A 17128-nucleotide genomic window follows, 5' to 3' on the forward strand; every position below is an offset into this window, starting at 1 on the left:
GCATGGCTAACCTGGGCTACATCCCAGGTGGCTTTTTTTTTTTCCCCAAGCAATAAAAAAAATTGTAGCCTAGCCAATTGAATAAGCTACTATCCTAAGGAATTCCTCGCGGTGCACGTGGAGAATATAATGGAAAAAAGGAAAGTTGCACATCTCTACACATAGGGGAAAAAAAATATATGCACAGCCAGTGGAAAAAAAGAAAGAAAAGTAGAAGAAATTGTTTATGTCCTCTTTTGAGTAGGTGTATTATTATTTGTTGTTATCAATGAAATTACATTATATGGTCTCTATCTACTTAGTATGTTTATATGTAAGTTAAATTTAGCCTAATCAAATTTGAAATCCTAAGTCCGTCACTGGTTGCATGGTCATTCCAACTAGTTCAATTTTCCTGTGCCCAATTTCCCTGTGCTTTCCTGTTTCTTTCTTAATATTTCGCCACATGTCCCATACTTAATAGAGAGATCACAACTGTTAATTGGAATTGATATTGAATAATAAAATAAATAGAGATTTTCTATTTAAACCCCACACTTCTCTTAGTTCACCCCATGCTCTAAGTTTACCTCAACTTTTAATTTGAATTTTCACAATTTCTAAGAAAACCCTACTATCTTCCCAAACTACCCTTAAATACACCCCAAGCTCAAAAAATAAGAAATAAAAGAAATTTTCTATTTAAACCCCACAAGCTACCCTTAGAGAAGGAAGTACGTTCTTTTTTGACAGACACTTGATTTTTTGACAATGTTAATTTATAGATTGGTAAATTTTTTGTGCATAATATGTGATTCTTATCTGATTTCTACATGCGAATGCCATCTAGAATTTTTAAACATTGAAACACTATGTACTGAAGCTTTAGGCACTTACTTTGAGATGAGATAAAACTGGTACTTGAGGTTGCTACACATTGCAATAGGAGTAGGCCATCTAATCGGCCATCAATGGAGAATACATTGAAGCTTTTATTAGAGTGGAAAAGCAACAAGAAAAATAACCCAACTATTGAAGCATATTACTATTCCCAACAACTTTACTAAAACATCAGGTAAAAAAAATAAACAAACAAAAGCAATCAATAGCCAAGCAATCAACAAAGGGAAGAGAATAAGATCATTACAGCCAAACAATCAACAAGTCTTTCCATTAGCTCCCACACAGATTTCTAAGAGGCATGCTCGTCAATGTTCTACGTCTCTGACAATACGATGTAGAGGAGTTTGTATTTTTCTAAAACTTAATATGAAGAGTGGTGGGGTGTGTATAGATGTACTAGGGTTAAGTATTAAGTTGGATGACATTTTTTTTCATTTTACACAATAATAAAACTTACAACTTAATGATTTAAGTATTTGGGTGAACTAAGAGAAGTATGAGGTTTAAATAGAAAATCTAAAACAAATATTGAAAAGGAAACTCTGTCCTCTTCCTCTGGCTTTCTAACCATCCAATGAGAAATACCCATCGATCAAACCCCTCCCAATCCTTTCAGAAGTTGAAACAAAAATAAAGCCCAAATTGGCACTCTTCCACCGTCTTGTCCCTCACCATATCGATGTCTTCGCCTCCACCTTCAGGGGATTGTAGCCTATGCATCTGGTTCAAGGGTTAATCTAGCACTTAAACCCTTTGATCTCTCTGGTTATGGTTGAAGTTGCAGAAGAAAAGCATAACATATTGTTCAAAGATCAATCCAAAAAATATTAATCAATTCTGTTATGTTCCTCGTGTTTCTCGATAACAAAACAAGTCAAAGATAGAATTTGGGAGAACGGGAAGAAAAGAAACAGACCTAATTTCCAAGGAAATTGTTAATGTGAATGAAGACCCAAACAAGATCAATAAGCCCGTGAAACTGCAGAGAGTTATAAAAATAAAAAATAAAAAAAACTTTTTTATTTTCATTTTTAATATTTGTTGTTTTGAAATTTGAATCGTGAGTTGACGGGTGCTCTATGTTTAGTACGAGTACAGGTGGTGAAATATTAAAAAGGAAGCAGGAGGGCACAAGGAAATTGAACTCATAAAGGAAAAAGACTAAGATATAATATATAAAAATCAAAATACAAATATGGATTATGACCAAATTTGAAAGTTAAGAAGAGTCAAGTGAGCCTTCTGAGCCTTGGTTGGCTTTGTCAAATTTTTAACATGTTGTTGTTGAGTACAAAATTCACAATAGTTCCTAAAAAAAAGAAAACAAATCAACTTTAATTGAATGAATATATATATATATATATAAACTTATTTCAGAATGACAATCTATCAAACGGACGGAAAAAAAACAAGTCATTGTCTTTCTTTTTTCTTTTTTCTTTTTTTTTTCCATCTCAAATATGCCTTATAGTTTGGCAATATCTAGAAATTATCAGTAATAAATTAATAATCGGAAAAAATTAGTATATGTCAGAAGAAATAAAAAGCTGAGAGGATGACTAGATTGACCAATTCAATCACGTATCCAAACTGCCAAAGCACAGGAAAATTCTAAACTTTTTGTATAGATTTTCGCTTATCTAGATTGTGATTTGGATTTGGATTTGATGAGTTTAAACTAACCAAGAAATCGAAGCTTAGGCCCAGTCCTTTTATACATTAGGCTCGACCCAAATTCGCACTTGGGTCAAATTTTGAATTGTTAGAGCATGTCTAATGGAACTGATATGAATTCGACAATAAATAAATAAAATGGGACTAATCTGGCCTGGGTTAGGTCCAAATCTGGTCTCAAATTTTTTTCTTTTTTTTTTAAGGGCTCTACAATCGGTTTTTGAGAAGAAAACAACGAGCAACAAAAGCTGACCCAACATCCATTGAGAAGCTGCCACGTGGCACTCTCAAATGCAGCAGCCCAACGACTAGTTGCTGGCTCTTTTTTTCTTTCTTTTTTTTTACCTCACAACCAATGACTGAAATATTGAGAATATTATCCTTTTTGGGTAGGCGATATTTTGGAACATATCCATGTAATTATTGTATAATTATCGATAATATTGTGAAAATATCGCAGAAATTTCAGTACCGTTAATATCCTTCAATTATCATAAGCATTTGGTCAATATATCGCGATATGGATATGGAATAGAAAAATAAAAATAAAAATTGAAAAGGCTTATGCGTGCACACAGGTGGATTTGAACCCCTGTCACTTCCATTCTTCTTCTAACGCCTCATCCATCACACTGCTAATAGAAAGAATCCGAGACTCAATCTTCAAATGATTTTGCTTATGGACAATGTCAACCAATCTCAGATTCATATGAGTGACATGTTAACAATTACATACAAAACTATTTTGGGAACTTATCATTTGATGACTACTTTTCACAATACACGTACTCTACATATAGATATGATGAAAAGAAAATTTTGAACCTCATAGGAACTCTATGTGGTACTAAGTCGCTCATGTATATTACCATGTAATTTATTAAGTGTAAAAAATTATAGTAAATCATTATAAATAAATGATTATGTTGTGTTTAATCTTCTTTCATTAATTACTATATATATATGTAATACACTCACAATATTTGTAAGCTCACTCTATAATCAACTTAAATAAGTCAAACCCACCATGTAATGCTTTTTCTGATAAAATAATAGATAATTGACTAAATAAACATCATCTAAAATTTCAATCAAAATTCCCAAGTTTTTCTTACAATTTTCATGATTTTTAATCGATACTTTTCCGATATTTCTATCAATATTTCTATGGTTTTGGACACCTAATATTTCCGAAACCCTTGATATTTTAGACCTTGCTCACAACTCTATTAAAACCTAACCATTTGTTCATCACCTTCTCACCTAAAAAATCTCTCAATTACTCCAAACATTTTTACTTGTTTGTCTTTTTTCATTTTGCTCAAAATTGTTGTTCCAAAGTATGGCTCAAAATTGTTTCCAAAAATAAAATTTTGTGTTGCTTCTCTTATGCTGTGATTTTTATCACAAATAAAATAATAATAAATTAAAAAAACAAGTTTTGAGTTAGCCCCTAGCCCCTCACCACCACTAGACCCATAAAAAAAATTAAGAGGCTAGATATTGTGAATAGTACCATTTTATGGGAGCTAAAACAACACCTAACCCCTTACACCTTGCCCTTACATTAGACATGCTCTTATGTTATATGTATGGAGTTGGTGTACGATCTCGAGCCACAAACACCACTTGGTGATTCTTATACAACCCAAAATGCAAAAGAAATTTGAGGGTATTTTTTTGGTAGTTGAATTTTGATCTGTGTCCCAATTCAATACCAAAACTTTTATATATATATTATTTATATATAAACGATTTGAAAGAGGAGGAATCGAACCTAGAGCTGCCTATCAAAAAAAAAATAAAAAATATGAGCTTCATCTTAATCACTTGAGTTACAAGCCCTTTACTTCAATACCAAAATTTTAATTTGTCTCAAAATACTAAATAATTTTTTTGTAAGCAAAATTAACTAATCTAACTGGCAAAAATTCTTTGTAATTAACATGGTATAGTGATTTGAAATTTATACTTCTTCTAAGATTTAAAAGGAAAATATTGAGAGTTAGATGTGTAAATTGTTATGAAAAATTTGCACTAAGATGTGAAAGATTATTATACTTTTTTTCTTTTTTTATTTAGGTCGAAATTCTACTTTTTAATTTGTCCCAAGTTTCCAACACTTTTATTTTCTTAACAAAACGGGTGTGACCCATATTGTTGTGGGAGAACTGATAGACTTTAAAAGCTTTTAAATTTTTTTATTCGTTGTTTCAACAGAGGAGGGAGATTGCTCAGAAGGAAGGGGAAAAAAAAGGGGAGAGAGATGGGTGGAGCCCAGGCGATGAAGAGAATCCCTCGCATCAAGTTTCCTCAGAGACATCCCAAACCCTCTGGTCTGTCGTTCTAATCGTTTTCTGAACCATTGGTTTCACCTCAATATATTGATTTTACTCTCCACTAACTTTAAGGTCTATGCATATGTACATATGTGTTTGAATTTATGCTGTATTTTTGTTCCAATTCTTATGGGTTCTGTTGAATTGGCCTAAGATTTGTGCGTTGCTTGTAAATTTGGGAACTTTATTGATGTCTTATTTTCTTTCTCTGTATTACATTGAATCATAGATTGGATTTGTGATATCTCCAAAACGCCTAATGGTATGAACTATACACTGATTTCAATTGGTTGCTTTTGTAACATGTTGCCATTGGTTTAAGCTTCTGGGCAACCATTTGTGTGAGCTTAATAGATTGATAGGTTTCATTTACTAAGATTAGCTGCCTCGATTTTTTTGGATGGAAATCCCTGCTTGTTGGTTTAAGTGCATAAACTATTCGGCTTGGCTGCATCATGCAAATGCTGAAAGTAAGGTGTAGGCAGTGCAAAAAATATGGGAATTGATTACATTGAGAATAGGATTAACCGGAAGATGCCACTTGGGGAGGGAGCCTCAAATGTAAGTTTTGAATTTTCTGCAGGTTCCGGAATGTTTCGGCCTCAACGTTATACTTTCTGAGGTTGGTGAACTAATGCAACATAACCCCAAATCGAATCCCCACTTCTATGGGCAGTTGTTGATCTTTAATCGATTTGGCGGTTTCATTCATTCTGATGACATGTAGGCGAAACAAGTGGGCAATGCTACAATTTAGATTGACAATATGGAGTCATATAACTTAGGGGAACCAACTTTTGAGTTTTCTTGTTTTGATTGCCTCATGCTCAGTCATGTAATATTCAGACTCGAAGAATCATGTAATATGCATTCAAATTATGGCAACATATAAATATGTATAGGATAATGCTATTTTATCAGACAGTTGGACTGTTTATGATAACTGTTGATACGGTGAAATCATGTTTGAATTTGCAGTCATAATTGACAGTCTAAGAACATTAAATACATACATTGTGCGTGTTGCATATCTATCGGTGTAGCAAAATTGGACATGCATGATGAATCTATTGTTGATCTTTATCTTAATTGTAATCCTCATTTTCAGCTATTGTTTGAAGTTTCTTACTTGTTCTTCTCCATTGAGTCATACACATTTGTTTAGATACTATGTTGTTCTTTTTGGGTCATAGTTCATGTTTTTTCTTAACACTTGTAATTATTTACTTGGCAGGTTCCGAATCTCGCATTCAAGCAGAACCTTTGGCTGGTGATGCTTCTCATACTTTCTTCTCCGGTTCAAAGGCCTCAACCACCACCACCTTAGGAGGAAAAGCTTCTCTTCAACCCGAACGAACACCAGTGTCCAAAGAGGAGATTGAGGCCATTTTGGTATGTGGAACTTTCCTTTTTGTCTCAAGAAGTTCTACACTTATGGTTTGATTCATCAAATTTTCATGCAATGAATTTTGCAGCCTTAAGTGCTTCCTCTGTCTTGTGATTTTAATCACTATTGAGGCTTAAACAAATAATCAACTGTGTAAAAAGGATAATGCTTGCCTCTTGACTGGCTATTGATGCGTCATGTATTTATTGGTATTAAGTGTCGAAAATGGCTAAAAGTGGCTAATGTTGTGAAAGTGGTGGATTCCTCAGTTTCACTAATAGTTAATAAATCTATGCTAAGTCAGCAGTTGTTAGGAAATTCCTCTTCACTGTTTAAGAGACATGTATTGTTCGCCAAAAAGCTATGGCATATGATGAATGGTGATTCTTTTTTATATGTGAGTTATAAATTGTGAACTAAACATTTGAGTCTTGATCAGGATGGGCGCTAGTCCAGTGAACCATCGTCATCAAAATTTTGAAAGGGCTAATGTGATAAACTTGAAATCAATTTTCTTGGCTAATGTGACCAACTTGAAATCAAATTTCTTGCCTGTCTTTTCTTTGGGCTTGCACTTATTTACTTATTTATGTTAATTGTCTTTGGGCAGTTGGGTGGCTGCATCTGATCCTGTGTGGAGATTGAAGTACAGAGGACTATGTGTTGGACAATATTTTGACCCTTTTTAAGCACCTGGAAGTATCCAGAGTTGACTTCTTTCTATTGTTTAAAGAATAACCTACTAGCTGAAATTCATAATGATAGACAACACTTTGAACAATAAAGATGTGATATTGATTGGCATCCTTATGACATGTTTTCTCTTGTAGTCTTGTTCATGCAATTTACAACACAAGTGGTTGCCATTTAAGCTAGAAATTTCAGTACTGCACATTCGGAATACAAATACATATGCATGTGATAGAGTTTCTAAGGGAATGACTCATTCAACAAGTGGTTGCCATTTAAGTTAGAAATTTCAGTACTGCACATTCCGAATTCAAATACATATGCATGTGATAGTTTCTAAGGGAATGACTCAGTCAGAATCCTTTTGGAGAAAAGGTTCGAGGACGGCAGATTTGGGATTTTTCCCAGGAGGGCCCTTGTCTCTGCGGAGGAGCTCTCCCAGTCGGAAAGTAATTAACCTATCCCAATTCCCTCCCTCAAAAAGAACCCCAGCTTTCCCATCGGTGATTCGCTGTACAATGCCACAGTACTTGTAATAAGGGCTATTAGGGTTGTTCACAATGGCAATCATACCAGGCAGCAACAATGGCAATTCAGGTGCTTTTGGCTTCTTTGAGTTCACAAGTGCCGCAGTTGATCCAGAGTCTGCAACTAATGGCTTTTTGGGAGGTGGGTTTTTCTCAATGAACTTTTGCAACCCCTTCTCACCACCAGGAAATCCCCCAGTAAGCCCCATAAGCTCCTTTTCAAAAGCATCTTCTTGAACGCTTTTAAGAGCACTTGCCGCAGAACTATCTGATTTTTCTTCATCTGTTTCAGTAGCAACAGCTGCTGATACTTGTTCTTCCACATCTTTTTGTTCTTCAACATTTCTTGTAAGCTCTTGTAGCAGACCTTCTTCACCATTGCAAAGCCCTCTGCCTCCCAAGATTTCAGATAGATTGAATTTGGCACACGGCCTTAGGGAATGGATCGATGGCTGTTTGTGAATTGTGAAAGACGATTTATGAGCACGATTGGAGAGATCATTTCTTCCAAGAAAATTGGATTTGAGAAGAGGGCCTTGAAAGCTTGGGAGAGTTATGTTAGAAGCCATGTTTTACTACTGCAATCAACGGAGAGAGAGAGAGAGAGAGAGAGAGAGAGAGAGGAAGAAGAAGAGAGAAATATCAACACCTTTAATTTGTGGCCACAATAGACTCTTGTTGGGTTATGTCCTATGATCCTATCTTCCCTATCTGTTTGATGCCTGTAGTATTATTGTCTTCATTTGTGATGTAGGCCAGCAAAAAGACACATGCCAAACACATGTACCCATTCCGACCAAACAAAAGAAGAAAACACATGTACCCGTCATTTCAATATACACACCTCATCACTCACGATATCCATACTGCGTCGACTAAACATTTATTTCCTCATTACATCTCAACTCAATCATCTGTGAATAAACTAATTCGTAAACAATAATTTTTATTTTTTGAAAAATCTAAAAAATTATAGAAAAATCTTAATAACCGACTATCAAATTCGGAGAAAGTCTTAGGTACAACTGTTCTATATGTCTAAGTGGGATCAGATGAGACGCTCATATATCGGTTTCATTCATTTGTGAGTGTGTTGCCGTATAGGACAGTCGAACCTAAGACTTTCTCCAAATATAGAGTGTGGCCAAACGTCAAGGGCCTCCAAGGGATTGGGCTCGTTGTGTGGCCCAAAAGTGATAGCAGTCTGCAAAATTTGGCAATGTGTGTTCCCTCCAGTTGGGCATGGCTGAACCTACGTGGCAAACCAACAAGGCAACAAGTAACCCGGGAAACTGAATGAGGGTGATCTGGTCCATTTCACATCAATCAGTAACCCCTTGAGTCTACCGTCTCCTCCGTCCCAAAACCCTCTCATGTCAAACCGCCATTTTCCTCCGCCCTCTCTCGCCGGCAATCTGAACCGTCAGATTCCGATGAAATCGCTACCCACTCTCACCGTCGCTGGATTTCTATCTCGATTTCTTTCCAATTGTACTTGTTAATCAACAAAAAACAAGTTTTTCATTTCTCAGCCGAAGTTAAACAATTATGGGGAAGAACTCTCGACAGAAGTGGACTCAGAAGCAGAGCAAGCACAGCTCAAACGACGCCGCATTAGACCACTCGGATTCAGAAGAGGAGATAGAAATAGTTGACGAAGTAAAAACGAAAAAGAGCAGGAATGGTAAAGAAGAGAGCTCGGTTAGGGTTTCTAAGGATTCGCTCCCCGGTGACAAGCGAAGACCGCGAGAGCGTGGCAATGACGTCGAATATTCGGCTGAGGTCGAGCACATTGCTTCGAAGAGGAGAAGAGATAGTGAGAGGAAGGATGGGAAGGAGAAGGTTCCAGAAGTTCGTAGAGGAACGGAAGACACTGGTAATGTGACTGAATTCTCTGTGTGGGTGTTTTCCATTGTGCTTTGAGTTTTTTCTGTTTCTGGTGATGATTGCAATGTAGTTTGAGGTTTTACTGCATCTTGATGAATTTTTTTATTTTTATTTTATTCTTTTCCAACATTGCTGTTGATGATTTGTATACACATTTGAGTGCGGTCAAACTGATTGATATCATGCATCTGAAAAAGTATATATGTTTGAATTTGTAGAGATGCTTCTGAAACATGAGGTGCGAAATCCCGAGCCAAAGAAGGAGCTTGAGAAACATATTAGGAGGAGCAGGGATGGCTCTGTTGAGAAGGGAAAATATAAAGATTATGTGAGAGATGATAATGAAGATTCAGCTGAGGTCGAGTACATTGCTTCAAAGAGGAGAAAAGATATTAAGAGGATTAGGAAGGATGTGAAGGAGAAGGTTCCAGAGGTTGGACAAGCAATGGATGACACGGGTAATGTGATTGAATTCTCTTTGCGGGTGTTTATGCTGTGCTTTGAATTTTAAATTTTAAATTTTAAATACTTTTATTGTTCCTATTAATGTTTACTGTACAATGTGCAATGTACGTTGAGGTCTTGATGCTTCTTAATAAGAATATAATTAATCTTTGAAAAGTTTCTATTGATGATTTTTATACACATTGAGCGCACTCAACCTGATTGTTATCATGTATCTTTTTAAGTTTATATGTTTCACTTTGTAGAGAGGTATTTGAAAGATGAGGTGCGAAATCCTGAGCTAAAGGAGGAGCTTGAGAAACAAATTAGGAGGAACAGAGATGGCTCTGTTGACAAGGCGAAATATAAAGATTATGTAACAGATGATAATGATAGTCGGCGGTCTTCAACGGGAAAGCATGCCAAGGATAGAAGATACATGGATGATGAAAATTATAAAGACAAGTATGGCGAAGATGCTGACAGAAGTTATAAGGTGAAGCACGGAGAAGACGGTGACAGAAGTTATAAGGTTAAGCACGGAGAAGACGGTGACAGAAGTTATAAGGTTAAGCACGGAGAAGACGGGGACAGAAGTTATAAGGTTGAGTATGGAGAAGATGGTGACAGAAGTTATAGGGTTAAACATGGAGAAGATGCAGAGAGAAGTTATAAGGATAAGTATGGAGAAGATGGTGACAGAATTTATAAGGTCAAGTATGGAGAAGATGGTGATAGAAGTTATAAGTATGGAGAAGATGGTGACAGAAGTTATAAGGATAAGGATGGAGAAGATGTTGGCAGAAGTTATAAGGTAAAACATGAAGAATATGGTGACAGAAGTTATAAGGATAAGGATGGAGAAGATGCTGACAGAAGTTATAAGGTAAAGCATGGAGAAGATGGTGGTGACAGAAGTTATAAAGATAAGTATGGAGAAGATGGTGACAGAAGTTATAAGGTCAAGTATGGAAAAGATGGTGGCAGAAGTTACAAGGATGGATATGGAGAAGATGCTGACAGAGATAGGAGGCACACGGATAGCAAGCCTAAGGAAGATGTTGATTGGAAGAAAACACACTGGGAAGACAGGCACAAGGATGAGCATGCCTTAATAGATCACAATGGTGACAGGTCGGGTACTAAGTACACAAGGGATAAAAGTAATGCTGGTGGAATTCGATATAAGAAATCAAGATTTGATAGTAGTAATTATGACGATGGTCAAAACACTAGATACAGTGATGATAGGGGAAAGCGAGATGATGATAAAGAGGACCAAATCTACAGTAGGTGCCTAAGTACCAGGGAACACGCTGATGCAGAAAAGAAAATTACAGGCAGAGCCATGGTAAAGTCTGTCGATGATAAAGAAGATTCTCACAAATGCTGTGTTGATGCAGACTTTAGTGCAAGTCATAAAAGACAGATGAGTTTCCCTAGCTCCTATTCTCATGTTGCGAAAGACCAGTGCAGGTAATTGTTTTTCTTCTTATTTTATGTTCTCATCATGTGGTAAGGATTTTTAGAGAATGCAGTCTTGTATTGTATTCATGAATGCAGCAAGTGTTGTTATGTTCAAATTTTTTTTTTTTTTTTTGGCAACTTTGCTTAGAAAAGGCATTTGTTGTTCAGTGTTGACTGGTTATGCATGTTTCAGTGCCTAGTTGTAGCGGTTTTTGGAATGAATGGTTTTGTGCCAATAATTATCTGTTTCAAAAATGGACTTTGTAGACCATACTGATAAGTGACATGAAGATGAATGAGTTGTATGTGAATGTCAGGCATTAATTCTCTATGATGAAGGGAAATATTGAACAATGTGACATGCTGAAACTTTTCTAATTCAGTCAAATTAGCTTGTGACTACTTTTATGTGTTCTTTACAATTTTAAGTAGTAATTTGCATACAGGGAATTGGAGTTTGTCTGGATATGTCATAATGATCTTATGGTTGCTAGTGCTTCACTTTTTTTTTTCTTTTTTTCTTTTGGTCATTTGGTTTGACAAGAAGCAATCACTGTCAAAATATTTGTGCTATAGAACCTCTACTAATGAATGTCCTTGTGGGCCTTCTTTAGGCACTCAAGGGAAGCAGAATTGATGTCTGGTGACTCTGAACCTCAAGAAAGGGTTAGGCATAGTCTCCTTCATTTTAAGGAGGTTGCAGATGTTTGTGGAGTACTCAAACAGTCTTCTTTGTCTAAGCCTACCAAGAGATTGATTGACAAGGATGACAGCCATTTGGGTGACTTATCCGCTGACAGGTGCTTGAATCCAGATGCCTGTGCTTCTGCTGTGCATCTAGTTGATGATTCTAAGTTTACCACACTTGGTATTAAGGGGAGTTTTGATAGTAAAGAATTTGGAAAGAGGAGTGGTGTTACCAAGGACAGAGACTTATCTGGTACTGAAGGCAAAGGAAATTTGCAGCTGCCTTCAGAGACACCTCCTACAGGTGAGTTATCCCGGGAAGATATTGATGGTTTCTCTTCTTTATCTTCTGTCAAAGCTGATCAATTGCCTAGCAACTCATGGTCCAATTTTCCTCCACCTCGCCATCGATACAAGAGAAATAATAGTTCCATTGTTGGCCGAATGTATGGTAATGCCAGGAACGGTGCTCCAGTTAATGCCAGGAGTGCTGTTCCAAATCGGCCTTCTCCAGTAATGAACAGCTTCACTCATTTCCGTCATGGTCCTCCCCCTGTTGGTTTACATCCAGTTATGCATCCGTTTTCTGCTTTGCCAATGTATGGTGTCAGACCTGTGATGGATATACGCTCTTTATTTCCCCATCAGATCCATGATGCTGACAGGTTCCTCAGGCAAGACCATTCATTTGGGTGGCCGAATCCTATTGATGGCTCTCAGCCTCCTCCATTGTATGCGTGGGATGAAATTAACAGTGTTGCCCGGACTAATTCTCTAGCATATGGGAGGATTGACTGGAGCCATAATAGAGAACCAATTGATGGCCAGCGGTCGGAAACAAGAACGGATATGTGGAAGGGCCCACATGATGGTGTGAATGTAGAGTTGCCTTCTGTACTTCAGGCAAAGGATCCTGCAGTCCAAACACAAGAGGATGAAATTTGGTTAGGAGCATCAAGTCTGCAAGTTCAAAATGAAGAGAACCAGTGTGATGATCTTGTGGACAAGAGTCAGAAGATTGAAATTGGTCAAAATGGTGATGCTTTAGCAAAGGAACCACCTAAACCATCCAACAGTATTGCTGAACAATTACCTGAACTTTCTAAGATATCCAAGGATGATGATGATCGTCTTTGGCTTGTATATCTTTCTAAGCTTGATATTTCGGCAGAGCTTACTCATCCAGAGTTATATAATCAATGCCTAAAACTAATGGATGCAGAACAGAGTCAAAATGTTGATGAAGATTCTTTGAAGCTTCTCTATCTGGAGGTAAAATTTATAGTTGGATCTTGTGGTTTATCTACGGTAATGTTAATTTTTCAATCATAATGGTATTTTCTTTGTTTCACAGGAGGTTGTAAAAACCCAAGCAGAGCTTTCCAAACTTGCCTCGAGTGCTTCTCTTTTTGTTGCCATAAACGATTGTGTTTTTCAGGTATGAACTCAGATGTTATATAATTAGTACCAAGTTACCAACATAAAGTGATGTAGAAAATTTGGACCCTTTCATCATTATGTTACAAAAATACAACAATTTTTGAAGTATTGGTATTTGGTTTTGCGATAGCCCAATATATGGGTTTAACACTTCTGATTTGTGATTATTTTGTAGAGAGCCATGTCCTTTTACAAGCAGCAGAGGGCCATACCTCTCCCCTCATTATTCAACAAACAGAAGGCATCATTTTGTAGTGCAAAGAACACGGATGTTGTTCTGAATTGTGTCCTAGAGAAGCAAACAGAGCCAATTTCATCTTCCAATGGGTCCAAACCAGAGAAGCTGCTTCCTACTTGTTCTGCCCCCTATAAGAAGGTATATGAGTCTGTTTCTGTTGTCGGTTTGGACGCTTCAAATGGCTGTATCAACGACAATTGTCCTACTATCGACCATGCGTCGCAATCTGCTCCTGGCTCACCTGGTCACCTGAGCAGAGCCGGTGACTCCGGAGGCGGTGAACATTCTGCTGGTAGCGCGGATGATTGGATGTTAGTTGATACTAGGTGTGATCATATACCATTTTCAAAAGTGCCTGATGAGGGTGTGATGGGTCACTCAATTGGGTCTGGGTCAGTGAATGTAAGTCGGATACATGGTGCCTTTGAAAATACACATTGAAACAATTTCTACTTTTTGTCCGATCAAAATTATGCCTTCTCTTTATCTTATGATTTGTGGTTGCTGCCTTTGTTTACTTCATTCAGTCTCATGCTCTTTTTTGTTATCATGTTTCTACATTGCATTAATAGTCTAGGTGCCTGGATCATCAAACTGTATGAAGTCCCGCCTAATGGACAAATCGTAAACAATTGTGAATTTTATTATTCTGTGCTCCACTATGAACACGAAAAATTATTGGATCCGCCACGGGAGACTATTGTTATGATTGTCAACAATCAGCAGCGCCACATCATTCAGTTGTCAATGATCAGCAATGGTTTGTGCATGTCCACCTTGGAGCTCGTTCCACGGTGCAGTCAGTTCAGTCATCTACAACTCGAACGAACCCAGTGGCTGATCCACCAATCCTCCCGCCCAGTTTGATTAGTCTGCCGCTACGCAAACATCTTATGCACCGAATACAAATAAGAGTTGAAAATAATTCCAAAGGAACCATAAACTATAAGATGGGTAGAAAAAAACATGGAGGTCTTTTCATATCAAACCTTGTACCAAACCCCTCTTCAACTCCATGCGGCAGTAACAACATCTCTCCGTGATCCCATTATTCTATCAAGATATGCCCCCATACCCAGACTGTTTAAGCCAAGGGCTGCATCTCTTTCAGACATACCTCACGGACATCGGCAAAATGTATTCAATTCAATGTAAAAGCAACAATTGACAGAGTCAAGTTAGAACCTTTTTTTTTTTTGGGAGAAAGAAACAAAATTGCATCACCAAAAAATAGTGAATTACTCTAATTGTCTATGTTAATGTTTAACGTGAGTTATTAAAATTAAAAAAAAAAACCCCTTAACTCAAAACTTGATGATGCCTCATGTATTTGACGCTTAGATTATTAGAATGGCATGGATTTATAGTTATATACTTATAAGTTTTATATATATATATATAATAATAATAATCCGGTTCAAAAAATATTAAATAAATAAATTTGGTAGGTCAAAAAAAAAAAAAAAGAAATAGCCTCTTCAAAATTCAAACTACATACGTAGATGTCCCTATGAAAAATATATTCTGCATTTCAGCATATAAAACAAAAGATGGACGTCTAGAAAAGACTTATTTTACAAATTTACATAAAACTATTTCCCAAGTGAAGTTTTTAACTTGAATGCCTTCTTATATTTGTTTTAGTAAGTTTGCATTGCTTTCTTATATTTGTCCCTCATTTTATACGAAAACCTAAGCCCATGTTTTAAATCACTTTGCAGGAAAACCAACACCATCCTAAGTTACACGGCTAATCAGATGAACAAAACAATCCAAAAACAGCTTATAAGTCAAGCAAAATGTATAAACAGCCATGAAGGTATATAACAAATTTCCCAATTTAACCCAAATAAGAGTGGACATGATATCCATACTACATGAACACAAACACTGCATAATTTTGAAGAAAGCATCAACTGCCTCGTGGTTTTGTAAGATGTCCGTTTCAACAGTTTCATTCTTTACTTATAAGATATTTGAGAAGGCCCGTATTAAACTTATTCATCCAATCAAAAACACACAGAGGGGTTCTGGAGGTTTTGATTTCCTGGAGCACGTCACTAGATATACAGCTTTGGTATGTAAACATGATAGCGGAATTTGCTCCAGTATACATCTTGCTATCATTTTGAACCTGCTTTTCTATAGGGACTAAGAAAGCATTAATTATCTTTTGAGTTGAATGTGCTAAGTTGGTGAGTTTTAGCATAATAGAAAACTCATACATCTTGCTACCATCTCCACTTCTTGAAGATGAGAAGCTCGTAATTGATATACTCAAGTGGTTTCTTTATTGCTAATACAATTTTCATCCTTGAATTCATAAGGGCACTGTATTTATTGTTCACAAAATCTTAAATATTAATTGTCTACTGCCTACAATGACAACCTCTTTGTAATTTGATTACATCTAATAATTTTCTTTACATTCTAGACTATGCTTAAGGTCCCAGATCATCAAGTTGCTGGCCACCAAGCCGGTGATGGGAAGCTTGGCCCTCTTACAGATGATTCAGGGCACTTTTACAAGCCTCTTCAGAATGATGGGCGTGGATCCCATGAGCTAGCATTCTATACATCGTTTTCTTCTGCCACTAGGATTCCAGACCACATCCGCAAGTTCTGACCTAGCATTGGAAGATATTGTCTCAAGTAGAATCAATCCATCTGTATTAGATGGAAGCCTGATAAGAAGTGTGTTCTAAACTTTAGCATTAAGGATACTAGGTTAGCTCTGAGGAAATTTGTGTCTTCTAACCCATCTACAGATTCAGATATCAAACCAGATTGTTCTTTTGCATCGACTGTCTATGGTGGTCCTGCTGGGATATTGGCACAATTGTTGGAACTGAAGTCATGGTCTGAGGAGCAGACCATTTTCCATTTCTATTCTTGTTCAGTGTTAATGGTGTATGAGAAGGAGGAATTCAGGTGCTGAAATCAAACTCATCGATTTCGCGCATGTCATCGAAGGCAAAGGTGTTATTGACCATAATTTTTTGGGTGGGGTCTGCTCCTTGATAAAATTGATCTCAGATATTGTCACCAGTCCTAGTGCCTGAACCAAAGCATGTCAGCTCTGTGAGAAAAACAGCATTTGTACTCATTTTGTACTAATAACATCATAGATTTTCAATTTCTCTTCTCATAATGATCCATTTGCTCATGATTTCAGGTGTTGATGTTTTTTTCTTTTTCTTTTTCAGAACATCTATTGATCCTAGACGTAAATGTGCCATGCTTATTCTGGCAAACTGGAAAGTTGAAAACATTTTGATTTAATTGCCTCCACACAATCTTGTTACCTCCATATAGTTGAAAATATTTACACAACTCTTTTACATGCCATTGCTGGTTCCAACAGATGGAAACAGTGCTGCTAATAACTGACATCATATTTTTTTTATTTGAATTAAACTAATGACAATGCTTTTGTCTATTTAATTTTTATCCATTTCATTGTTTA

General features: G+C 36.7%; 3 protein-coding genes and 1 pseudogene across 3 annotated transcripts; 3 read left to right on the forward strand and 1 right to left on the reverse strand.

Annotated features, from left to right (window-relative positions):
* Nucleotides 1-4732: 4732 nt before the first annotated feature.
* On the forward strand, nt 4733-7135 carry LOC117628110. The gene is made up of 3 exons (XM_034360478.1): nt 4733-4892; nt 6130-6287; nt 6893-7135. The coding sequence occupies exons 1-3, from the start codon at nt 4823-4825 to the stop codon at nt 6908-6910; spliced, it is 246 nt and encodes an 81-aa protein (XP_034216369.1). The 5' UTR covers nt 4733-4822; the 3' UTR covers nt 6911-7135.
* A 26-nt stretch (nt 7136-7161) lies between these two features.
* On the reverse strand, nt 7162-8184 carry LOC117628109 (NAD(P)H-quinone oxidoreductase subunit S, chloroplastic). The gene has a single exon (XM_034360477.1). The coding sequence runs from the start codon at nt 8066-8068 to the stop codon at nt 7322-7324; it is 747 nt and encodes a 248-aa protein (XP_034216368.1). The 5' UTR covers nt 8069-8184; the 3' UTR covers nt 7162-7321.
* Nucleotides 8185-8797: 613 nt separating this feature from the next.
* LOC117628048 lies at nt 8798-14179 on the forward strand. The gene is made up of 6 exons (XM_034360409.1): nt 8798-9375; nt 9605-9844; nt 10097-11306; nt 11912-13256; nt 13339-13422; nt 13600-14179. Exons 1-6 carry the CDS (start codon nt 9048-9050, stop codon nt 14101-14103), a joined length of 3711 nt encoding a protein of 1236 aa, XP_034216300.1. The 5' UTR covers nt 8798-9047; the 3' UTR covers nt 14104-14179.
* Nucleotides 14180-15598: 1419 nt separating this feature from the next.
* Nucleotides 15599-16724, forward strand: LOC117629042 (annotated as a pseudogene).
* The last annotated feature ends 404 nt before the right edge of the window (nt 16725-17128 follow it).

The sequence above is a fragment of the Prunus dulcis genome, chromosome 5 (genome assembly GCF_902201215.1).
Source record: "Prunus dulcis chromosome 5, ALMONDv2, whole genome shotgun sequence".
NCBI lineage: Eukaryota > Viridiplantae > Streptophyta > Magnoliopsida > Rosales > Rosaceae > Prunus > Prunus dulcis.